At 41.0% G+C, this 24,919-nt stretch overlaps 1 protein-coding gene across 4 annotated transcripts in view; it reads left to right on the top strand.

Moving 5' to 3' along the window:
• The window catches only part of ADAMTS16 (ADAM metallopeptidase with thrombospondin type 1 motif 16), a 137,802-nt gene that overhangs the window by 6,799 nt on the left and 106,084 nt on the right, over positions 1-24,919 (top strand). For 3 of the 4 annotated variants that reach the window (XM_069958205.1, XM_069958204.1, XM_069958206.1), the window contains exon 4: positions 22,568-22,868. The exons of the other annotated variant lie outside the window; for it this stretch is intronic. In XM_069958205.1, coding sequence (XP_069814306.1) covers positions 22,568-22,868 — 301 coding nt within the window. The remainder of the gene's footprint in view (positions 1-22,567; positions 22,869-24,919) is intronic. 4 annotated transcript variants of the gene reach the window in all.

Here is a 24,919-nt window from a genome sequence, read left to right as displayed (position 1 = left end):
TTTGGAGCCATCTTCTGTTTCAAACATTTGCTTAACAGCTTTATTAATAATTGGGCTAAATGGGCATAACTGATGTGGGAAGATTCAACTCTATGTGGAAAAGCTCTGGTTCTGAATGGGAAGGATGTCCCTAAGAATCAAGCAGTAATCACTATCAAAAGCACTGCAACGGCTTCAAACAGCTAGGGGTGTTTTACTCACCGCTGATTTGATATTGATGGACTATTGGGAGGTTAGGACCACAATTTTAAAAAGGCAAGTAACCCTTTTAACATTTTTAGGCTCTGTTCACACATAGTATTTCTGTCAATCTTTTGGTCAGTCTTTTTTTAACCAAACCAGGAGTGGAACTGACAGGGCATAACTGTAATGGAAAGATGTGCACAGTTTCTTTGTTTTCAACCGACTCCTGGTTTTAGTTGAAAAAAGACTGATCAAAAGACCGATGGAAATACTGTGTGTGAACATAGCCTGAATGTTAAAAGTTTTGATCTGTCACGTCTGGGCATTGAGAACTAGAGATGAGCGAACCGGTTTTGGGTTCGAGTCCATCCGAACCCCAACGTTCGGCATTTGATTAGCTGGGGCTGCTGAACTTGGATAAAGCTCTAAGGTTGTCTGAAAAACATGGATACAGCCTATGACTATATCCATGATTTCCACATAGCCTTAGGGCTTTTTCCAACTTCAGCAGCCACCGCTAATCAAATGCCGAAAGTTCGGGTTCGGATGTATTCGAGCATGCTCGAGGTTCGCTCATCTCTATTGAGAACCCAACGAGATTACTAGATAGGGTCAGGCTTTCTGCTCTATCCATCTCTTTTCAGGACTTAAAACTCCATAGACCTAAATCCTGCAAAGAGACAAGGAGAGCAGCAAGCTAGTTATCACTAGGTATCTGAACACCCAGAACCCAACCATTCAAAACCTTTGACATCTGTGTGACATGTCAAAAGTTTTTAAAATGACAATAATTCTTTAAAGGAGTTATCCAGTATCTTTATGGGGACACTGAGGCGTGGTTCAATCATATTGCCCTGTGTTGAATGAAGTAGCAGATGCTGCAATCTCACTGATTGTGAAATAGTCTGAAGTGAAATTGAAATGAGATGTTCTGTAACCGCTTTGGATGGGGAACTGGGCCTTGTAGTACTCAGCAACAGCTTAACTAGCAAGTAAAGCCATAAAATACTGAAAATAAATAAATGTTTGTTGGTTGCAGAACTGGGACAGACAGGTAAGCTTCTACAGTATGTTTATTTTTTTACTCAATGTCGGATAATAATTTTTGAAAAGGTAGCAAGTAAAGCTGTTTAAAAAAAACCTCACTGTGCTTGTGTGATAGAAGCAAATTGGCCTAGAACATAATGCTGGTTTCACACATGGCAGGTTTTTGGAAGACTGCCATTGCAGTTTTTGTGCTAAAGTGGATTCAAATGGGATGGAAAATATAAAGGGAGGTCTTGTACTTCTCTTTCTTCTTGAATCCACTTCTGCTTTTGGCTCAAAAACTGCAGTGGCACTTTTCTAAAAAAAAAACAAAAAACTGCTGTGTGTAAAACCAGCAAAAGAAATATCGATTTCATTGTATCAAACAGCAAGGTCTGAGAAAGTTTGAACTTTGTGACAAATATTTTATAAAATTTTTCAGTTTGTATGTAAACAAGGCTAGCGAACATGCTGGCCAAACAAACATTGGTACATAGAATACAGAGTAACACAGGTAGAACAGTTCCTTCTATATGCAATAAAGTTCCACATAATAATAGCGAAATCTCGCAAGTCATGAGGAGACAATAATGGGTGAGGTGACATATAACAGTTATTCAGTGTAGCATGGCACACAAAAATCCTCCAAAACCTTGCTTGATTTCCATTTCCATCTCTCTCTGATAACCATTAATACATGGAGTTAGATTGTCACATTTGAGATATGGATATCGTCAGTGTCTATAGATAACCGAGCTAAACTAGGGCCCCAAGTGATCGGGAACATTAGCACCCCTTCTAGGAATTTATGTATGCTATGCCAAAATGGGACTGGTACTGGGCACTCCCATCAGATGTGTAATAAATTACCAACACTTGCATTACAGTGCCAGCACACTGGGTCAACTCCAGGGTAGATTTAAGACAAACGGTAAGGCGTCAGATGCCACCTATATAATATTTTAAAGAGGCCTCTAAGTGGCCTATGCAATGGGACACCTTAGAGGCTAGAGTGAACATATGATACCAACTCTCCTCTAGAAACATTATACCCAGTTCCTTTTCCTGTTTAGTTACAAAAGATAAAGAGGCAAGCCAGGGCTGCATAGCTTTATAAGCAGTTGCGAGACCCTTAGTAGGCCAGTTAGGGTTAGCAAAGTATGCTTCATATTTTGTTCTGGGGAGGGAGGATTTCACGCCTATGTCTTTTAGGCAATGTCTTACTTGCAGGTATTTATAAAAATTCCTTATGTTGAAACCAGCTATGAAAAGGGAACGAGTCCCCCCCCCCCCCCAGTCCAAGATGTGGAGAAAGTTTGAACTTTCTGAACTTAAAAATATAATACTAATTCAAAATTTGTGTTGTCATTTGCTGCCAATGAAATGAAACTTAAAATGAGGAACTCCTCCCAAAATAAAACATCCCAACTAGCCTACCAACTAGTAAGGCATAGCCCCAAAAATAAGGCCATTCTAAGGACCCTATTACACACTTATTGGGCAAACAAACTGTTATCCTTCTGTGTAATAGGGTCAGTAATCAGTCAGTAAACAAGCAAATGCTCACATCTTGTTTCATTGTCCCTCCCCGCATAATGCTTTAGCTTTATAATGGGCTAGTTTCTATGTGACTGCAAAGGAGGAATAGATGACTGCAGTGAGGGCATATCTGTCTGCAAAGGGGGCATAGCTGGCTGCAAAAAGGACATACAAGGGGACATGTATTGTTGCAAGAGGACATACCTGACAAGTGGCATACCTTGTTCCATGGGACCACTGCATGGGGCCTACCTAGCTGAAAGAGGCATATTTGGGTGCAGGAGGAATTCCTGGCTGCAGTGGGCAAACCTGGCTACAAAAAAGATATATCTGGCTGCAGTGGGCGTACTTGGTTGTATGGGTCACACTTGGCTATAAGTCGCATATTTTGCAGCAGGGCGCACAGCTGGATATCTAGCTGCATGGGTTAGCTGGCTAGAGGAAGGGTGGATAAAGGTGGGGAGGCATTATTACTGACTACAGGGGATACTATTATTTGACATTACATGAGTATTATTACTAAGTCCTACAGATCAAACACATTGTTATGGGGGGATCTGACCTCAGAAAATACTGCTGACAGAGACTTCATACCAGGGATGGGCAACTTTCAGCCCGCCGGCTGTTGCAAAACTTTAATTCCCATCATGCCTGGACAGTATACGAGTATTTTTTTCCTTTAAGTTATCACAACACAAGCCAAGGTTTTCAGAACTCTCTACAGCAGAGTTCTTTGAACAGGTCCCATCTATGACGTCCACCTGTCTCTAAGTCAAATTCTAACTAAGGTACCCTTTAAGAGACTTTCTAAACCCCTAAGTATTGTCCAACTCAGTCTACCTGCTAAAGCAGACATTACAAGCACCTAAAAGGGAAAGCTGACAAACCAGATTCTCAAGGGACCAAAACTGCAACCTTGTAAAAAAGGACTCTGTATTTCCTATACCGTTAAGAAACCTATTCAGTCTAATTATCACTACTGCAACTATCCCTGACTCTTTGCATTTAAGTTATGTGCTATCACACTCCCAGGGAGGGCTAACTAGCACTCTGAGCCCTGGGACAAGTGCTGCATCCGTACCACAACACCTAGCCACTGCTATACCACCTGCAACCCCTGGGTTACTACACTATTTGTTATGGATAATTGGCTGTAAAGTGCTATGTTCCATGGCTTGCTAAGTATAACGCTATGTTAAGAATCACTGCATGTACCATTGTTTTAGGGGACACTGAGTATTTAGCAATATCTTTATGTACACTATCTGATTTTCAAAACCAATTTTTTTGGGGGGGACAGGAGGGGGTAGTATTAAAACATTTTTTATTACATACTGTAGCTATCAGAAAATTGCAGCAGTTTAAAACAAAGAATATGTTTGAATATTTGACGGTAATCAGTATTAAGAAATTCTAGGTCACACATTGACCTTAAAAAATGTTTTACATAAAAAAAAATGTCATTTACTGATTCATTCCTGGTTCCAGTAGTGTTTATAACTTTGACCAAAAGTTTTTGTCCAGAGATATTGTTTTATATATTACATTGCTCATTTTTTTCTGTTTAATTTTCCCTACCAATGCAGTGACTGAAAAGGTTATCAAATATATGTTCTTAGAATATAATGCCACTCAAAACTTGAATTCTGAAAGTCAAGTACAGTTAATCCCTACTACATGAGGTCAAATTTAGATGATCTTAAAAGCTGAGATGTATGTTACTATTTGTAACAGCTCTTGCCTTGGAGAGTTGCTTGGATACCTTGATTGCACAGATCCAACCCTTTGTTGGGAAATGAAATGTACTGTGATGACTTTGTTTCCTTCATGGAAGTTATACAGAGGCAGATAAAATAAAATGGGTCCTCAATTTGAGGACCATGCCAAAACATTTTATATAGTTTCCTGGATAACCATGAGTGTACATTTTGAGCAAGTAAGGCTGTTTTCCTTACTATGAATATACTGTACTATTTGAGTCAAAGCTATTATGATGTATGTATCTCTTAACTAACTGTCACGTTTCATCTACTATATTTTTATATACTTTGTTTTCTTTATTTTCAAAGTCAGTCTAGCAATTTAGTACAAGTACAAATATGTGGCCAAATTACTGATGGTAAAATACCAACTCTTCTACTTTATTATACTGATAGAAATTATATGGACAGAAACTTTACAATGGAATGTGCTTTCTCTATTATACACTAAGAATTCTTTGCATTGATCTCTGTTAATTGCTGGTCTTTCAGAAATTCTTGTGGGCAGCACATGAATGAACAATGAGCATTTATTCAGAAGTGTAATTGTGTTTAGGAATCAGAACTTCATATCACATTTTCGTTCGCTGAACCAACCAGTGTTACATCTTACATAGAAAAATCAGTTTACTTGGCTACTAAGTTATCTACATTGCATTATAAAAGGAGCAGGTTATACTTTTTTGCCAATAGCCTTGCAGGTAATTTACAAAAGCTTCCAAAAATATCCAAATAGCCAAATTACATTTCTACAAAGGGTTTCAAATCTGACCTTGAACCACTTAAGTGGATGAACATTCTTAGTTAACATTCTGAAGATAATTATTTTATGACCTTATTAAGTGAACCGCATTATACTAGCCATATTAACTTCAAAGAGTGTCTTAAGTAGTTATCAAATGTTGGACTTTTAGTGATGTGGTATTGTTAGCACTGTTCGTATTCATAGGCTGGAAAATATTTTCATAAATAGCAGATTTATTCTATTTTTAAAAGAATCAAATTGCTTTAATGAACCACCAGAATATTAACTGCACAAAATATGTAAGCGCACTGTTGGTATAACATGTTTTCGCCTACAGTTAAAAGGTAAAAGAAAACAATACCAACAAAAAAATGCATATTAAAAGGACTACCCACATAATGCTTATAGACATAGGCAAGTTAAACTCTTAAATCTTTACCATGAATATTTTTACTAGCATCCAGCAATCAGAGGCTGGGCTCACACATAATATTTGGTCAATATTTTTTTTTCAAAACCAGGAGCAAAAATGTTGCTAATCTTTCCATTATAATTTCTCTCTGTTGGTTCCACTTCTGGTTTTGGTTAAAAAAAATAATACTGGCCAAAATACTACATGTGAGCCCAGCATGATATTTATCTATGTAACTTGCTAAACTTAAAGGAGTACTCCAACTCAAGGTAAAAAATAAAATAAACCTGTCGCAGAAGCATGTAACATTGCAATCAAGTGAATTTACCAATGGGTTGTCTCTTTTAAATGATAAAACTGGTCATCTTGTATCTTCTGTATCTTCTGTATCTTCTGTATCTTCCATTGTTTAAACATGGGGATGTATTGTTTAAGCCGTTTTGTAGGAACAAGCAATCTAGCTGTGGATAATAAGTGTTTTATCAAATTAATTTAATTTTGGGCAATAAGAATTAGAGGGCTACTTCTATGGTGTAAGGTATTTTTTTCTTACTTATTGGAAAGATAACTACTAAGATATGATTTGATAGCATGATCACCAGACATGTCGGAAGGTACCACAGCCTCTGAGACATAACCAGCATGTACCAAGACCACTAAAATTATGCAAATATGTGAAATCTGGAGTCTAAGACCATCAATAACTCTTTTTGTACCCGTTCTCTTGAATCCTAAGACATCTGATGGATTTGTGCAGCTTGAAAAGTAAAATATGGATTTCAGCTGTACTATAAGTTTCATCTAGGCATTTTTTCCCACAATTTAATAAAATGGAGAGAGATGACTGGAGGAGGAATAACTAAACATAGATTTAAGGTATACTTTAAACTAAGAAATATATGGTAAAGTCTGATGGTTATAAGTGGCTGAGTTTAGAGCAGATATTTCGGTTGGTATATAAAGTAGCACTTGGTATTGCAGAGACATGATGCAATATACAGAATATTTCTCTTCTTTGTTACACCCTCATGACAGAATTCAGTTATTCTTTCCTACTTGACATATTCTAAGATTTTTAGTGTTTTGTTAAACAGCTGTTGCCATTATTGCCCAGCTACCTGCTGAGGAATTTACATTGCTGTTCACTTGTTGCCAGATACATTTAATTTGAGAGTATGTGGGCTAGAAGCAATTTAACTATTCATTTCCTGTTTTCAGTTGTTATTATAGTACTAGACAGTGAAATAAGTGTTGTAAAGGAAAATTTGAGCCATACCCAAAATTGACTTTGAAACTTGATGTCATTATTAAGTACATATGACATCCAGTGATTTGTCCATTCCTTATCCTCAAATAACATCTTTACCTCCACTACAGTGATGTAAAAAACTATCTGGATAAACGCCTTTACTGGCGAGTAAACACAGAGTATTTTTCTGGCTCCCACAGCTAATAAAACAGTGCGCTAGATTTGTATTGTGATTTTATTGTGGTGTTCATAGGTATTCACAGTGACTCTTTAATATCATATTTTGCTGTCAGTCTACCAACGTGTTCATCTAGAGAGTATTAGCCCTGTAATGCAGTTTTTACAAATGTACTGCCAGCGGTAGTTGTAATATAGTATAGTAGTAAAGCCTGGCAAATTATTACTATACAGAATTAGTCACATAAAATACCTACATATATACCATTATTTAGTGGTCTGGTTTAGAAATGTGTTTGTTTCCTGAAAAATTGCAACTAAAGGGTTGCCATACATTTTAAGGCTATGTTCCCACTGCGTATTAGACCGGCCATTCCGTGACCCGGCCGGGTCACGGAACGGGCGGTCTCTGCACAGATCATCCCGGCCAGTACTGCAGTACCGGCCAGATGATCTTTTGGCCGCAGGGTTCTGATGCGGGCCCATCAGCGCGCACCCGCATCAGAACCTCCCACAGCACACAATGAAGCAAGTGACCGAAGCCGCTTGCTTCATTGTGTGAACTGACAGGGTTTCCTACGGCCCCAATTCATTGAATTGCGGCCACAGAAGACTGACATATCATTTATTTGCGGCCCCGTACGGGATCCCAGCTGGAGCGTATATGATGTGTGTATGCTCCGGCCGGGATCCCATAGAAGCAGAGGCAGTGTTCCACAACGTGAAAAGTACGGCTGTTGTTGCCGATGGCAACAATGGCCTTACGTTTACGTAGTGTAAACATAGCTTTAATGTGTCGGCTGAACTATTTTGGTGGGTACAGCTATCAAGCAGTGTGTATGGATGTTTCCTAACTCTCCCTGCAGGCACATTTCCTTCTGTTCTCTGGGACGTCATAAGAGGTGTCTGTCAGTGGCTTTCTCTACTCTTCCTATTCAAAATACATGCAAGCTTGCCTGAGCATTAATGTGTATGTGGTACTATTTAAGAGAAATAGCTGTCAATCAAATGAGCCCTTAAAGTGTACCTTTCATGAAGTCTGCTGACCCAATCAGCAGTGAATTCCTCTCTGCAGCCAGAAGTTCGGGTATCCATGGATAGAGTTTAAAAATATCTAGTATTAGATGAAGGAAGTAGGCCGCATGCCTTTAAAAAGGGACTGAAGTTCTTAATCCACAAAAATAAACTTAGCTGCAATATTGCTGAGACTTAAAGGGGTACTCAGGTGAAAATCTTTTTCTTTCAAATCAACTATTTTCAAAAAGTCTTCAAGTACATATCAGCTGCTGTATATCCTGCAAGAAATGGTGTTTTCTTTTCAGTCTGCTCATAGTGCAGGTTTTCTAAAAGAATTTGCTTCTGCTCTGGACAGTTGGTGTCTTGGACAGGTTCGGAAGCAGAGAGTACTGTGTCAGACTGGAAAGAATACACCATTTTCTGCAGGATATAGAGCAGCTGATGAGTACTTGAAGACTTAAAAATCTATACAACTTTTTGAAAACAGCAGCTAATAAGTATGGGAAGACTTGAGATTTTTAAAAAGAAGTAAATTTCAAATCTATATAACTTTCTGAAACCAGTTTAGCTGGAGTACCCTTTAACAAATTAAATAGGATGTACTAGGTACAGGTACATCCTGTTTAATTTGACCCACCGATAGAACGGCGCCGTCACGGGGAAGCCTGTGCTGTGGTCCATTTTTCAATCCGCGGTCCGGTTCCCGTGTTCGGCGTCATTCTATGCACGGGTACCGTGACGGTGCTCAAGCACTGGAGGCCGGCTGGCCCACCCCCAGTGGGAGGTAATTTCCTCCCCTCTATGAGGAGGCTCCTTTAGAATCAATGGAGCCGCGTCATAGAGGGGAGGGAATTCCCTCCCACTGGGGGTGGGCCGGCCGGCCTCCAGTGCTTGAGCATAGAATGGCGCCATACACAGGAACCGTGCCGCAGATCAAAAAACGCCACATTGCCACAGCATTTTACTGACTGTGGGGGTCCCAATCTTTTTTACTGACTGATGGAGGTCTTTTACCTTCCTCCATGCAGTCAGCTCAGTGAGCTACACATAGAGTTTTTGCAGATAACACTGATCAATGCTATGCTATGTTATGACAGGGGCGTAACTAGGATTCATGGGGCCCCATAGCAAAAAACGGGAAGGGGCCCCCCTCCCCTATGCACAACAAAAGGCAATAAAATCTCTTGTGGCCAGAGGCAGAATCCTGTCTGCAGCCACAAGAGTGACTGGCAGGGCAGAGAGCCAATGGCAGCTTGCTCTGTCAGTCCACTGTTTTTAACTATATGAGCCCATTAGAAGCCCTTATGATTAAATACCTAGGTGCAAGATCAGAATACCTTCAGCTTATCCCCTTAAGTACTTCAGTGTGTAAGTGACCCAAAGTTCAGAAGACAATAAGATATCTGCTTTAATGCTGGTACACTGATAACCCCTGACCTCTGCACAGAGCTCTGCACATTTTCCTACTTGATTGCAGCAGGTGGTGAACAGAGGTCAGGGGTTATCAGAGCAGTGAAGCAGAGATCTCTTTGTCTTCTGCATGTTAACTCTTTTTTTGTGTGGCAGCATGTAAGTGAACACTGGGTCACTTACACACTGGAGCACATAAGGAACCAAGGATAAAGGACATAGGGCAGCTCTTACCTTCTCCCCCTGGCCCCCCCTGCTGCACAGGCCCCATATCAGCTGCCTACCCTGCCTCTATGGTAGCTACGCCACTGGCTATGGCATAGCAATGAACAGTGTATGTAATGTAATAGTCCACTAGGGAGACTTGAAAAGTGTATAATAAAAAGATTAAAAAAAACATGACATAGCCCCTCCCCCAATACAAGTTTAAATAATTCAATTTTACCAATTTATATATAAAACACCTAAAAATAAATAAAAATATTATATATCATAGAGTGCATATTGTCAGATCTATTAAAATATAACAATAGTGTTCCCGTTTGGTGAAAGGCTTCTGTGAAAAAAGTGCCAGAATTGTTAATTTTTTTTTGTTATATTATACATTATATATCAGAAAAAAACAATAGTGAGCGATGAAAACATCCCATATACATGAATATGGTACTAGTGAAACCTAGAGATCGTGACTCAAAAAATCAGTACAATAAATAAAAGCATTATGGCTCTTTAAGGCTAGGAGGAAAAAATAAAAATGCAAAACTGAAGATTGGCCTGGTCCTTAAGTTCAAAATGCACTGTGTCCTTAAGGGATTTAATGGCCCCACTGGATGCAAGATAAGCAAAAGATAGGTTTATCTTCATTTCATGTGTGGGATTTTTTTTGTGCTTTAGGCAAAAGCAGTATAGTTAGACGCCAACACTCCCCCTATACTGTTAACTACAAGGCCCTTGTAACAGACTGCCATTGCAAATTCTGCATACCAGTCTTGTAGGATTTGAATAACGTCTACTTCTGCCTAGCATCAGTGGTAGCCATGTTATCTGTCCATTCATATGTTTTGTAAAAGACAATGCTGTATCTTCACAGTGTATAAGAAGACTACCTAAAATGACTTCACAGGGCAGTTCACATATTGGTTATGTCATGCAAACAACCATTTTAACCTTCCCATGTATTGCTCCTTTACAAGAACAAAGGCTTAGTTATACTTTTGAAATAAGGACAGCAGTGCTATAACAATGTCTATCTTGTTTGCCATTTGAAGGTTTAGCACTGCCAGAGGAAATCTTTTATCTATTACCAAGTTATACAAAAAACTTAAGACAAAGTTAATTTATGAAAAAATTGGAATATTTTCTAAGATCAATACCTTGAAGGTTTGTGGCACAGGCAATGTGCTAAAAGCAAAAACATGAATTTTAATCTGATTACACAATTCACAACCTTCCTTAGAAAATCTTTTCTCCAGAAATATACTATTAATAAATAAAACAAGTGGTAGATACCAGTTCTACATAGGCCTTAACCCCTTCGTGCTGCAGCTAGTTTGGGCCTTAATGACCAGGCTAATTTTTCAAAATCTGACCTGTCTCACTTTATGCTCTTATAGCTCAGTGATGCTTTAACGTATGCTAGCGATTCTGAGATTGTTTTTTCGTGACATATGGCACTTTATGTTAGTGGCAAAATGTGGTCACTACTTTGTGTGTTTTTTGTGAAAAACATCAAAATATCATGAAAAATTAAAAAAATTTGCATTTTATGAACTTTGAAATTCTCTGCTTCTAAAAAAAGAAAGTCGTAGCACATAAATTAGTTACTAAGTCACATTACCAATATGTCTTCTTTATTCTGGCATAATTTGGTAAACATATTTTACTTTTTTAGGGTGTTATGGGGCTTAGAAATTTATCAGCAAATTATCACATTTTCGTGAAACTGATTTTTTTAGGGACCAGTTCTTTTTTTAAATGGATTTAGAAGTCTGGTATCCTGAAAACCCCCATAAGTGACCCCATTTTGGAAACTACACACCTTATAGAATTAATCTAGGGGTATAATGAGCATTTTAACCTTACAGGGGCTGGAGGAAAGTATTCACAATTAGGCAGTAAAAAAATTGAAAATTTTAATTTTCCAATAATATATACGTTTAGATTAAAGTTTCTCATTTTCAAAAGGAATATGAGACAAAAAGCACCCCAAAATTTGTAATGCAGGTTCTCTTGAGTACAACGGTACCCCATATGTGGGCGTAAACCACTGTATGGGCACACAGCAGGGCTCAGAAGGAAGGGAGCGCCAATTAGCTTTTCCAATGCAGATTTTGCTGAAGAAGTTTCTGAGCGCCAGGTGCGTTTGTAGTGCCCCTGTAGTGTCAGCAGAGAGAAAAACCCCCATAAGTCACCCCATTTTGGAAAGTACACCCCTCAAAGAATTCATCTTGGTGTGTGGTGACCATTTTGACCCCACAGGTATTACAGGAAAGTATTCAAAAGAAGACAGTAAAAATGAAAAACTCGAATTCTTCCAATAATATGTTCGTTTAGTTTGAAATTTCTCAATTTCACGAGGAACAAGAGGAAAAAAGTACCCCAAAATTTGTAACGCAGGTTCTCCTGAGTACAATGGTACCCCATATGTGGGCATAAACCACTGTATGGGCACACAGGAGGGCTCAGAAGGGAAGGAGCGCCAATTAGCTTTTTCAATGCAGATTTTGCTGCAGAAGTTTTCGACCGCCAGGTGCGTTTGCAGTGCCCCTGTAGTGCCAGCGGAGTAAAATCTCGCCATAAGTCACTCCATTTTGGAAAGTGCACCCCTCAAAGTATTCATCTTGGTGTGTGGTGACCATTTTGACCCCACAGGTATTAGAGGAAAGTATTCAAAAGTAGACAGTAAAAATGAAAAACTCAAATTTTTCCAATATTATGTTCTTTTAGTTTGAAATTTCTCAATTTCACGAGGAACAAGAGGAAAAAAGTACCACAAAATTTGTAACGCAGGTTCTCCTGAGTACAATGGTACCCCATATGTGGGCGTAAACCACTGTATGGGCACACAGGAGGGCTCAAAAGGGAAGGAGCGCCAATTAGCTTTTTCAATGCAGATTTTGCTGAAGAAGTTTCCGAGTGCCAGGTGCGTTTGCAGTGCCCCTGTAGTGTCCGCAGAGTAAAATCTCCCAATAAGTCACTCCATTTTGGAAAGTACACCCCTCATAGAATTTATTTTGGGGTGTGGTGAGCATTTTCACCCCACAGGTATTTGAGGAAAGTATTCAAAAGTAGACAGTAAAAATGAAAAACTCGAATTTTTCCAATAATATGTTCCTTTAGTTTGAAATTTCTCAATTTCACGAGGAACAGGAGAAAAATGTCACCCCAATATATGTAAAGCAGGTTCTCCTGAGTAGAACGGTACCCCATATGTGGGCATAAACCACTGCATGGGCACACAGCCGGGCTCAGAAGGGAAGGAGCGCCAATTAGCATTTTCAGTGCAGATTTTTCTGAAGAAGCTTCTGAGCGCCAGGTGCGTTTGCTGAGCCCCTGTAGTGTCAGCAGAATAGATTCCCCCCAAAAGTCACCACATTTTGGAAAGAGCACCCCTCAAAGAATTCATCTTGGTGTGTGGTGACCATTTTTAACCCACAGGTATTAGAGGAAAGTATTCAAAATTGGCCAGTAAAAATGAAAAACTCGAATTTTTCCAATAATATGTTGGTTTAGTTTGAAATTTCTCAATTTGACGAGGAACAGGAGAGAAAATTCACCCCAAAATCTGTAACGCAGGTTCTCCTGAGTAAAACGGTACCTCATATGTGGGCATAAACCACTGTATGGGCACACAGCAGGGCTCAGAAGGGAAGGAGCGCCAATTTACAGGAGCAAAACCGCAGCTAGTAATGGTTATTAGAATAGCGCAGTTACTAAAATAAAATAAAAAAAATGAGAATACAGGTAATGTGGGGTGGTCACGGGCAGCCTGGGGTGGTTATGGGTAATCTAGAGGTGGTTATAGGTAATCTGGGGTGGTTACGGACAACATGGGGTGGTCACGGGCAACCTGCTGTGGTTACAGGCAACGTGGGGTGGTTACAGGCAACGCGGGGTGGTTACGGGCAACGTGTGGTGGTTATGGGCAACGTGTGGTGGTCACGGGCAACCTGCTGTGGTTACGGCAACGTGGGGTGGTTACAGGCAACGTGGGCTGGTTACAGGCAACGTGGGCTGGTTACAGGCAACGTGGGCTGGTTACAAGCAACGTGGGCTGGTTACGGGAAACGTGGGGTGGTTAGGGCAACCTGCAGTGCTTATAGACAATCTGGGGTGGTTACAGGCAACGTGGGGTGGTTACGGGCAACCTGCAGTGCTTACTGACAATCTGGGGTGGTTACAGGCAACGTGGGCTGGTTACGGGCAACCTGCAGTGCTTACAGACAATCTGAGGTGGATACGGGCAACGTGGGGTGGTTACGCGCAACCTGCAGTGCTTACTGACAATCTGGGGTGGTTACGGGCAGCGTGGGGTGGTTATGGATAAACTGAAGTTCTTATAGGCAATCTGGGGTGGGTACCTGTAATCTGACATGGGCACCGCAATCTGGAGGGGGTCATTGGCAATTTGGGGTGGTCAGAGGCGACGTGTGGTGGTCAGAGGCGACGTGTGGTGGTCAGAGGCGACGTGTGGTGGTCAGAGGCGACGTGCAGTGGTCAGAGGCATCGTGGCGTGGTCAGAGGCATCGTGGCGTGGTCAGAGGCATCGTGGCGTGGTCAGAGGCAACGCGCGGTGGTTACGTGCAATCTGGGGGGGGGTTACATGTAATCTGGCATGATTACGGGGAACCTGGGGGGGTTATGTGCAACCTGGAAGGGTTACAGACAATCTGGGATTGTTACTGATAAACTGAAGTGCTTATAGGTAATCTGGGGTGGGTACATGTAATTTGGGGTGGTTACGGGCAATCTGGAGGGGGTCACTGGCAATTTGCGGTGGTTACGGGCAACGTGCGGTGGTTACGGGCAACGTGCGGTGGTTACGGGCAACGTGCGGTGGTTACGGACAACGTGCGGTGGTTACGGGCAACGTGCGGTGGTTATGGGCAACGTGCGGTGGTTACGGGCAACGTGCGGTGGTTACGGGCAACGTGCGGTGGTTACGGGTAATCTGGGGAGGGGTTAGGGGTAATTTGGGAGTAAACTGCAATTATTACTATAATAAAAAGTGTGTGTTTTATTTTTTTGTATGTTTGTCACTTTTTGTACTTTATACATTCATTTTCACTGTATTACTATGATTACTGTGATATTTTCTATCTCAGTAATCATAGTTCAGTGACAGAGACCAAATTGGTCTCTGTCACTTTAAATTTTCAGAGTTGGCTGGTTGTGAAGCGCATGCGCACTTCATAACCAGCCAGGACGTCGAGGAGGAAGGAGCTCCAGGAGCAGGTAACGTATATGGGGAAGGGGGGGGGTGACTGGGGGACGGGGGTGACAGGGGGGGTGGGGGGCGACTTGGGGGGTGGGGGGACATCACTTTTTATCCCCTGTCACCAATCATTTATGGTGACAGGGGATAAAAAGTGCCGGGAGCACATGGTACAAGCAATCAGCGGTATATAGTATATACCGCTGATCGCTTGTACCGGGACCCCACAGGGGGGTCCCCGATGACTGCCCCATGCTCTCCGCTACCTCCGGTGGCGGAGAGCATGGGGCTTTCATTCATTTTAACTTTTTAATCGCTGTGAACCGACGTTAGCGATGGCGGCGGCCATCTTGGAAATGATGGCCGCCGGGGGAGGGGGGTTAGTTATCGGGGCTCTAGGGGGGTCTGATCTGGGGTCTGATATACACTTATTTCATCTCCCCCCGCCGTAGATTCACGGCGGGGGGAGATGAAAGGTGGCGGCGGCACCGGTAATCCCCTTTACCGACGGCCGCCGCTATAACGTTAATAGCGGCGATCGTCGGTAAGGGGGGGGGGCCGGGACGGACCGCACACACTGCCCCAACCCCTCAGCTACCTCCGGTAGCCGGGGGGATGGGGTGGGGGCCGTCCCGGCCCCGCAGCCTTGTTCTCTGCCATCGCGGTAAAAAGCTGATGGCAGCAGAATAAGGACCATTAGTGACCGCCGTAGAAAGCCGTATCGGCGGTCACTAAGGGGTTAAAGCGTAACTGTCATATTTTTTTTTTATTGCAGAAATCAGTAGTATAAGCGATTTTAAGAAACTCTGTAATAGGTTTTATCAGCCAAAAAAGCCTCCTTCTGTACTCAAGAAGCAATTTCCCAGCCTCCCCCCCCTGACTTCTTATCTGTGCATTATCAGGCAAACACGTCTTCATTACAGAGAAGCCAGTGAAGACGGGCTCTGCTCTCTCCATTGTAGCCGAGGGAGATGAGGGAGCAGGAAGAGGTGACATGAAGGTCAGCTGTTTGTAGACTCTCTGGGCACCTAAACCACAGGATTCTGGGGTCAGAAAGGTCAGTGCTTATCTATGAACTTACTGAGAGAAGATTGCAGGGTGTTGTGCTTTGCAAGACTGCTCCATGCTCAGTTACTCCTAACAGCCCCTCCTCTCTCCATAGCCACATAATGGAGACAGAAATCCTGCTTCTTCTGAAGTTAGGGAGGAGGTTGGGAGATTGCTTTTTCAGTCCAGAAGGAAACTCTTTTGGTTTATAAAACCTATTACAGAGTTTCTTGTACTATTGATATTTAATGTTTTCAAAAAAATGACCCTGAAATGACAGTTACGCTTTAAAGATCAAATAGATGATTATAATTACATCCAGTGACTGGTGACAGGTCACTGATCTTCTTTTCCACTCAGTCCAGACCATAATAAATTCTTCCAGTATAGTAATGATTTCTTTAGCTCCTTGCTTTTTCACACCCTTCCTACCTATTCTCCACCCTTTACACAGTAATAGTACCTTCTTACTACCTCAAAACAGTAACAATGTCCCCTTTTTGTCTGCATACTCTAATACTGCCAACACAGAAGGTGTCAGCTTACTGCAATAACGCACAACACAATGTGTTCCCTCAATATTCCTACACAAGGTAAGTGCCCCCTTAATGCCCCACACACACAAATTGACCCCTGTAGTGCTTACACACAATGTGTCGACTTAGTGCCCTCACATAAAAAGTGCTCTCTTAGTACCCAAACACACAATTTGTCCCCTTTATGCCCTTGTACACCTACGAGTGTTTTCTTAGTGCTCCATACACAGTAAGTGCCCTTTAGTGCCTTAATGCACTCATATTCTCTCTGTAGTATTTAACTGTATGGGTGTCCTGATGATGCCCATACAGTTAAAGGGGGCTCAAGGCAGTGGTAAAACCATGCTGTGGTTCCTGATTTCATGGGCACTACATGTCAAAAGTTATTGATCTCACTGCGGAGACCCGCTCTCATCAGGAAATATGGAAGGGGGAAGGATGCTGTAACAGTGCTGTCCACCCCCCGACCGGCTGCAAATTGTGTCAATTGTAAGTCAATGGAAGTCTATGAGATGTCTCATAGACTTCCATTGCTTTACAATTGACACATTTTGCAGCTGGCTGGGGAGTGGGCAGTGCTGCTGTCATGTCCTTTCCCCATGTATATCTCCTGATCTCTGCAGTGAGACACGCTCTGATCAATAACCTTTGACATGTCTGATGACATGTAAAAAATTATTTATAGTGATGAGTACGCTTTAAATATACTCACAATGAACACTGGTTAATTTCAGCGTGTGATAAGAAGGAAATCTTTTATTCATAACAAATTATTCTCTGTCCATACAATTATTAGACATTGCTTTTATATGTCAAAAATGGTCAAGTATAACACTAATTATAACATAACTTCTCTAATTAGAAATTTGACTGAATCAAAATAATTGTAGTCAAGTGATTCCTATTAACTTCCACCTGTGCTAATGTTGTTGCTTCAGTCTTTCCTTTTAATTAGAGAACAAAGGGACATTATGTAATTTAAAAAAGAGACTTTTATTGAACAGTGGTAATTGTTTCCTTAACACTTGCTAACTAAGAAGAGAAAATAAATGAGTACACAGTCTCACCAAAACATGACAGTTAAAGCTTGAATAAAAGAAATGGCTAGCTTGACAAACATATGCTAGTGGTAGGGCCAGATTTAAAAGCAATTAGTGTATATGGTGTATCTATTAGAACCTATAACAAAGGTTAAGGCTGTAAGTGTTGGTGGTGTAGGGCTAGGTTCACACGGAGTGGTAGTGTGCCATGCTGCCCATCACTGCCCAGCAGAAATGCATGCATGTTTTCCAAACTTAACATGTGTTTGTGGTGAGGACGTGGATTGTGCAGTTTTCACAGATGGAATACAATAACAACAACATATTACTTATTTAAAAATCACATGGTCAAAAGCCGCACCACAGAACCACTTAATTTACGGTAAAATGTCTGCAGTGTTCAGGTAGGAAGAAAAAACTGTGGCACTCCATGGTTCCTATGTATAACACACAATCTTTATTGTTCCATTAAAATACAGTAGCAGGTTGGGAGACTTAGTTCCCAGGTAGACAGGGCAACAGCTATTTATGACATTTTATGCTTTATCAAGCTAAGTGGTTTGTATGCCTCACCACTAAAGGAGCAGGGTGCCCGACTCTTGGTGCCCTGTGTCCATACCAGCAAATGTGCACAGAAATCCAGGAGGTAAGCAGTGATGTTGTATGCTCAATCTGTCCCAAACCCAATAAATGTTAACTCTATTCCTGTATTCCCAAAGTATTCCTCACTAGTCAGTGTACAGAAGCAGGAATCAATGAGAATCATCTGTCAAAACTACTGGCTTTTTTATAGTAAAATTTCTCTCCTTACCTTATGGGCCCCTGTTTACCTACCGAGTTTGAACATATGATCTGCTGCGCCTGACTTACTGGAATCAAACACAGTATTAGGCTATGTTCCCACTTCGGGAACATATTAGGCAAAGGCGTTTTATAGACGGCTGCTAATAATGATCATGATCTATATTAGCCATTTAAATAACGAGAAGCATCTAACCAGTTGACATGTCCCTATAGCACAGGGGGCACTGAGGATAAAGTGCTGCATGAATATTCATTAGAAGGGGTGGGCCAGCCAAGCCAGGCCTGTATTTGAAGTTCATATTGCCCTAGGCACTGAGTGCTGACGCCCCAAACCGATGCCCAGGAGTGGAGAAGGGGAAGTGTTAGGGCCCTATTACACGAGGCGATTATCATGTGAAAAATCGTTATATCGTTCGAATTTAAACAATAATCGTTCTGTGTAATTGCAGGCAAATATCGAAAAATCGTTTGTATGTCATAGATCTGAACCTAAAATTATCGCTAATCGTTTGCTGTAATTCCACATTCGTTCGCTCAAGTTCCACATTTGTTCACTAATCATTCAGTGTAATTGCACATTGTTCATTGCTTTACTGGGATCAGGAGGAGTTAACGATCATAGCAACGATCGCAATAACAACCAAAGTAACCATCGTAACTAACAACTATCATTCTGTGTAATATAGTGAACAATTTTAGGTTAACGATAGACAATCTAGTTTGTGATCGTTAGATCGTTTATCATTAGTCATTAATTGTTAAAAATCGCTCAGTGTAACAGGACCCTTAGACCCACCTGCTGTTCACAACTTAAATTAGTGACCTAACCCCTTCCTTGCTGGACCAGTTGCACTGCACTCAGCATAGGGTCTGAGCAGCACTGGGCCTGGCCTATTGAGAGGAGTTAAGTGACTTGACCCCTTTCTCACTATGTCAGGCACAGTGCCGCCCATCTGCTGTGCTGAGTGCACTGCATCCAGCCCCGCAACTAAAGGCCCTATTTCACAGGTTGTTTAGAGGAGCAAACGAGCGCTCTCAGCGCTCGTTTGCTCCTCGTTCCCCGCTCGTTGTTGCCTCTATTCAACGCGGCAGCAGCGAGTGGGTGAGTGCGGTTGGGGCGGCGGGGAGCTGCGGGGGGGCTGCCCGGGTGATCGCTGATCGTCCGGGCAGCCCATAGGATATAGCAGCGTCTGCTGCCGACGCTCCTATTCAACGGAGCGACGGCAGCAGATCGTTGCTATATCAGTCGCTTGTTTTTCAACATGTTGAAAAGCAAGCAACTGCAACGATCAGCCAACATGAACAATGTCGGCTGATTGTTGCACTCTATTCCACGGGACGATTATCGGCGATTATTCCACGCTCCGTGGAATAGGGCCTAAGCGGTTAAGTCACTTAACCCTATTCCTACTGTTTCAGGAAAAGTGCATTCAGCACAGTAAGTGGGACACTGACTCCAGTCTTCCACTTGCTGTGCCGACTGCACTACACCTGGATCAGCAAACAAGGGGTTAAGTGACTTGCAGTGCCCTGCCATCCATCATAATCATAAGTAAGAAAGGGTTGCGTGCAAAACAAAGTTCATTATACAACTGACTGTATACCTCCATATTATGGTCATACAGTTACCAAATAATATGACTTTGCAAAAAAACAAATATCACCATCATACATATTACCATCATACTGCTACTGAACAAAGCCCACAATACTGAGATCAACATCATATAAACCCCAAATAACATACCACTATATATACTGTACCACTGTATATTACCACTACACAAGCAAAAAAGAATAAACATCCAGGCCATGACTGAAAAATATCACTTGTAGTGATGCTAAATAAAAACCATTGTACAGAGTCCAGCATTACCCCTACATAGTGACAGTATAGCGAGAGTTATTCACTTTCCCTTTTCTTCTCCATTCAGTTTAGGACACCATAAAGACTTTTTGCCATGACTTTTCTCTGCAGCATCTATAGGTCAAAGATTTTAGGTATAGCCCCCTCTATAGCATATTCCATATAGTATAGCCCCCCATCTCTACAGAATCCCCCATATAGTATTCCACCCCCAGCATTCACCATATTGTATACGCCCCCACTCTTAGGACTAGTATGGGCCCCTGCTGTGTAAGAAAAAATAAAGTACTCCTCTCTCTGAACAACAGCTATTCAGAGCCTCCGGTGCAGGCAGTGCAACACACGACTGACTTAACTAGAAGTTCTCTCCTTCAGTGCAGCGGCGTCAGAGCCCTGAGCCCTCTCCTCTGCTCTCCACAGTAGACAGGGGTAGCTGCCCAGAGGCCAATAGCTGGACGGCCAATAGTGGGACTTTTAAGGTTGACATAGGGCAAAGGGCTACTGCTGCCGGCCACGCCCCCTAGTGTTGCTGTGAGTGCTTCTTACGAGTGCTCATAGTTAGAGATACAAGCATAGCTTGAAGTGGATAGGTGGGCCCCGACATTTGCCCCAGTAAGCCGGGTGCAGCCTGTGGTCAAGGAGTAAAAGACGGATCAGAGAGATGATCGCTCACTGCTCTGTGCCTGCTACCAGCTGTGCCTTCGCCCTTATAAGACACAGATGACAGTAGCGGTTTCCAGTACAGGAGCAGGTCCAGTATGGAATCCCTGCTTCTGCTCACATATTCAGTGGTGTGGTAAGCTATTAGCATAGTGCGCAACAAAATATGCTTATAGGAGAGCAAAGACATTAGTCTATTGCTGACTTTCCTGCTCCTTTTTTTTAGGGAGCAGTCATGCATATAATATATGCATGGCCGTTCACTGTTTCCACCCCCGTCATCCTCGGGGGTAGTTTTTCTAAATTCAACACAAAATATCACTTTTAATGGCTACTGCAGTTTCAGAATTAATTACCCTTCATGACAAGATTTTTTTAGTAAATTATTAGAGGACATTTGTGCTACATGATACATAGCCAGACAGCAGCACCTAGCAGCACTCTTCGTTAATTCTTTATAAAAAAAAAAAAAAAAAAAGGCCTCCAGTTCACTAATATTCTTGGGTTTTCATGCTGCAACCACCTTCTTTAAATTCCATCAAAGACTTTCCATGGGGTTTAAATTGGATTGATGGACTTTAAAAGCATGCTTGGGCATGCATTGTCCTGTTGGAAGATCCAATGGTGCCCAAGCTTCAACTTACTCACAGTATGCATGATGTTTTCTCTAAGAATTGCCTAATTCTTGATTAAATACATCGCAATTGTATATGATACATTCTATATACAGGTTTGGGAAAAAATAACTTGCTAGATATATATATACCAAGTTCTGGTGCTCAGAGTCCCGTCCTCTGTCTCTTTGGAATCTGTATTCAGTAAGATGTCTGACACAAAGCACTTTTTTCTCCTGATCAATATGGATGTTATGGAGACAGGGCACAGGGTCATGTTTGCTACTAGAGTTGTATAGTCAGTTGCAAGAGGGTGCAGCACAGGTTTCTGTACTGGGGCTCTTAGAATTCAATGGTAGAAAGTTAAAGGGGTATTTCTTTCTCAGCATGTTATCCCCTATTTGAAGGATTGGGCATGTGTCTCATAACTGCGGCCCTCCAGCTGTTGCAAAACCACAATTCCCATCATGCAGCCCGGACAGCTAAAGCTTTGACTTTTGGCTGTCTAGGCATGATGGGAAATGTATTGTATTGCAAAAAATGAAAGGAGCTCTCACCACACCTGTTCAACCACCATGGCCTGTCCTTCATTGAGCTTTTATGGGGCCACCGAGTGGTAAACATTTAAAGACCCATAGAGAATGAACAGAGTCCAGGACAAGGTGGCCACAAAGATGCAGTGAGCACTAATTGTGGGGCAGATATGTCCTTGTCCTTGGAGTCGATGGTGGTCCCAGCAATCAGACCCCCAGTAATCAGCTTGTAATCCCCTATCCTATGGATAGGAGATAAGCTGAGGTGGGAATACCACTATAAAGTTGTTAGGACACACTGCAGTAGAGGATTTGTCGTTTATACCTGGAGAAACACTATAAAATTGGAAACCTCAATGATCTAATAATACCAAGTTATAAATGGATTTTAACAAAAAAAATGATTGTATATTTACCATTGCTTATTAAACCTTATACTGATTTTTATAATAATAATAATAATAATAATTGCTCTTGTTATTATGTTTGTGATAAATATGTTTCCTGTTTCTAGTCAGGCCTAATAAGGACACAAGAAGCTGATTATTTCTTGAAACCACTGCCTGAACGTATTGCACTCAAATACAATTACTCCACTTCAGATGGCCACCAGCCCCATGTTCTATACAAGCGATCAGCTGACAAACAAACTTACAATGAAAATATGGTATCTCTAGTTGAGAGACAGGAAGAACTGGAAAATCACAACTGGCGTTACCATGCCCATGCAAAACCATCTCATCGAGATCCCCATCACATCGTACACAGGCATGGAGGAAATAACAAACAGCACTACTGTGGAAGACGCAAGAAATGTATGTAAGGAGATATTTTTCTATTATATTTTATATTTGTTTACTTTAAGGAAGTCATTTCAGATCTTTACCTTAAGGTGTTACTATCATTTAAAATAATTTTTGACTTGACAATAAGGCCCAATTTGGGCCTTGTTGATTCATTTTTGTAATCTTTTCCTTTTTCACATTCTAAGAGTTACAACTTTTTATTCTTTCATCATCGTTTTACTTTACAGAGTTTTACTTTTTAAACTTTTTGGGGTTTATATAAAAGCTGTGTCATCGCATTTCAAGAAAGGATCAGTTTAATCTTGGCTGAACTCAGTGGGGGCTTGTTATTGCAAAAAAAAAAAAATAGTTTTTATTGATATAACTTTTAGGTACATCTTTATTCATCTTTTTCTGTTTGGGTGGGGAAGGGAGAAGGCTGGCTAAATACCACCATTCTCACATTTCATGTTAGATACATTTTGATATAGGTCTATAGTTCAGGTTTTTTTATGGACTTGGTGATATCAAATATATATGTATATATATATATATATATATATATATATATATATATATATATATACAGTTTTTTAATGATTATTATATATGATAATGTTTTTTTGATGTATACAGTGGAGCAGCCATGGCATGGTCATAGACTTTAATAAAATGAAATTTAATCAAAAACAGCCTAAAAAGGACTACTTCATTTTGTTTTACAAACACATACTTGTAGGTTTTGTCCATGCTGTGCAGTGGGTACGACACCATAAATGTCAGAATGTCAAGGTATACCAGTGACGGAATCTTAAAACATGATGTGAATGAAATCTTATGTGGATTCCATACATATACAGGAACAAATAATAGTTGTGACACCTGAATCATTTCTAATTTAGACAAAAAGATTGTATATACAATCAGAAAAAAAACAGAACAAAATGGTGCCACATGTGCAGATCAGTTTCATCAGAGCACAATGTACAATACATGTACAATACATAAATACACACTCACCTTTTGTGGTCATACATACTCGAATATAACTCTAGTCTGCACTCTGTATATAAATCAAGGTCTGCTGATGTCCACCTTCGTAGATGTCCATCCAGGCACTCGATATAAAAATCGCAACCACAGTAGAAAGGCATAACTGCTGCCAAAGAGTATAGGGAACAATTAAGTATTTCGTTATATTAGGGGGGTGGCGTATGCCAGGGAAAACGTGCAGATTTTTGTGCAAACCATCCAGTTTGCACAAAAATCGGTGTCTTGTCTCTGATGTACGCCTGGCTCACCTGATGGACGAACAGGGGGTGCAGCAAGGCGGGAAGGAGGCATGGCCTGATAGCAGGTTTAAATAATGGCAAAAATCTACACCTGCTCTGATGCCTCTTTTTAAATCCAGGAGGCTTATTATTAATTCAAACAAAAAGTTTTCCACTGGAATAAAACATAAAATGTGTAATACTGTAAAAAGAATGCAACTATAGAATGAATACATTAAGTAAACAGAAGAGAGTTGGCAGTCTTGTATTTGGAACTGACAACTACCGTCCGCTTTTGAATCATACCCTTTAGAAAGTGTGTATAGAAGAGTGCTCTTTAACCTGCGCTTCCAGAATAACAGGAAAGAGAGGACTTTAGTGACCGTTACATGCTTGACATGGGAAATGTCTAATGTCCTGTACTGCAGCCATAAGCCCCTTACAAACTAAATTGTATGTTGTTGCTTTCTTTTTTTTTTATTCTTCTTAAGTTAGGAAGTTTATTAACCCTTTAGTTGTTTAACAGAAATCAAAGTTGTACTCCAGTAGGAGTAACACTTTTTTTAATACATTGCTTAACCCTTCGAGGAGCAGGCCAATAAAAAATTTTGCGTTTTAGTTTTTCCCTCCTTGTGCTTAACCCCTTCAAGACCAAGCCTATTTGCACCTAAAAGACCAATCTCATTTTTCAAAATCTCACTTTATGCGCTTATAGCTCAGTGATGCTTTAATCTAAAAAAAGAAAGTATCACATAAATTAGTTACTAAGTGTCATTACCGATATGTTCTCTTTATACTGGCTTCATTTCA

Source organism: Dendropsophus ebraccatus, chromosome 2 (genome assembly GCF_027789765.1).
Source record: "Dendropsophus ebraccatus isolate aDenEbr1 chromosome 2, aDenEbr1.pat, whole genome shotgun sequence".
Lineage (NCBI taxonomy): Eukaryota > Metazoa > Chordata > Amphibia > Anura > Hylidae > Dendropsophus > Dendropsophus ebraccatus.
This window is presented reverse-complemented; position numbering and strand designations above follow the sequence as displayed.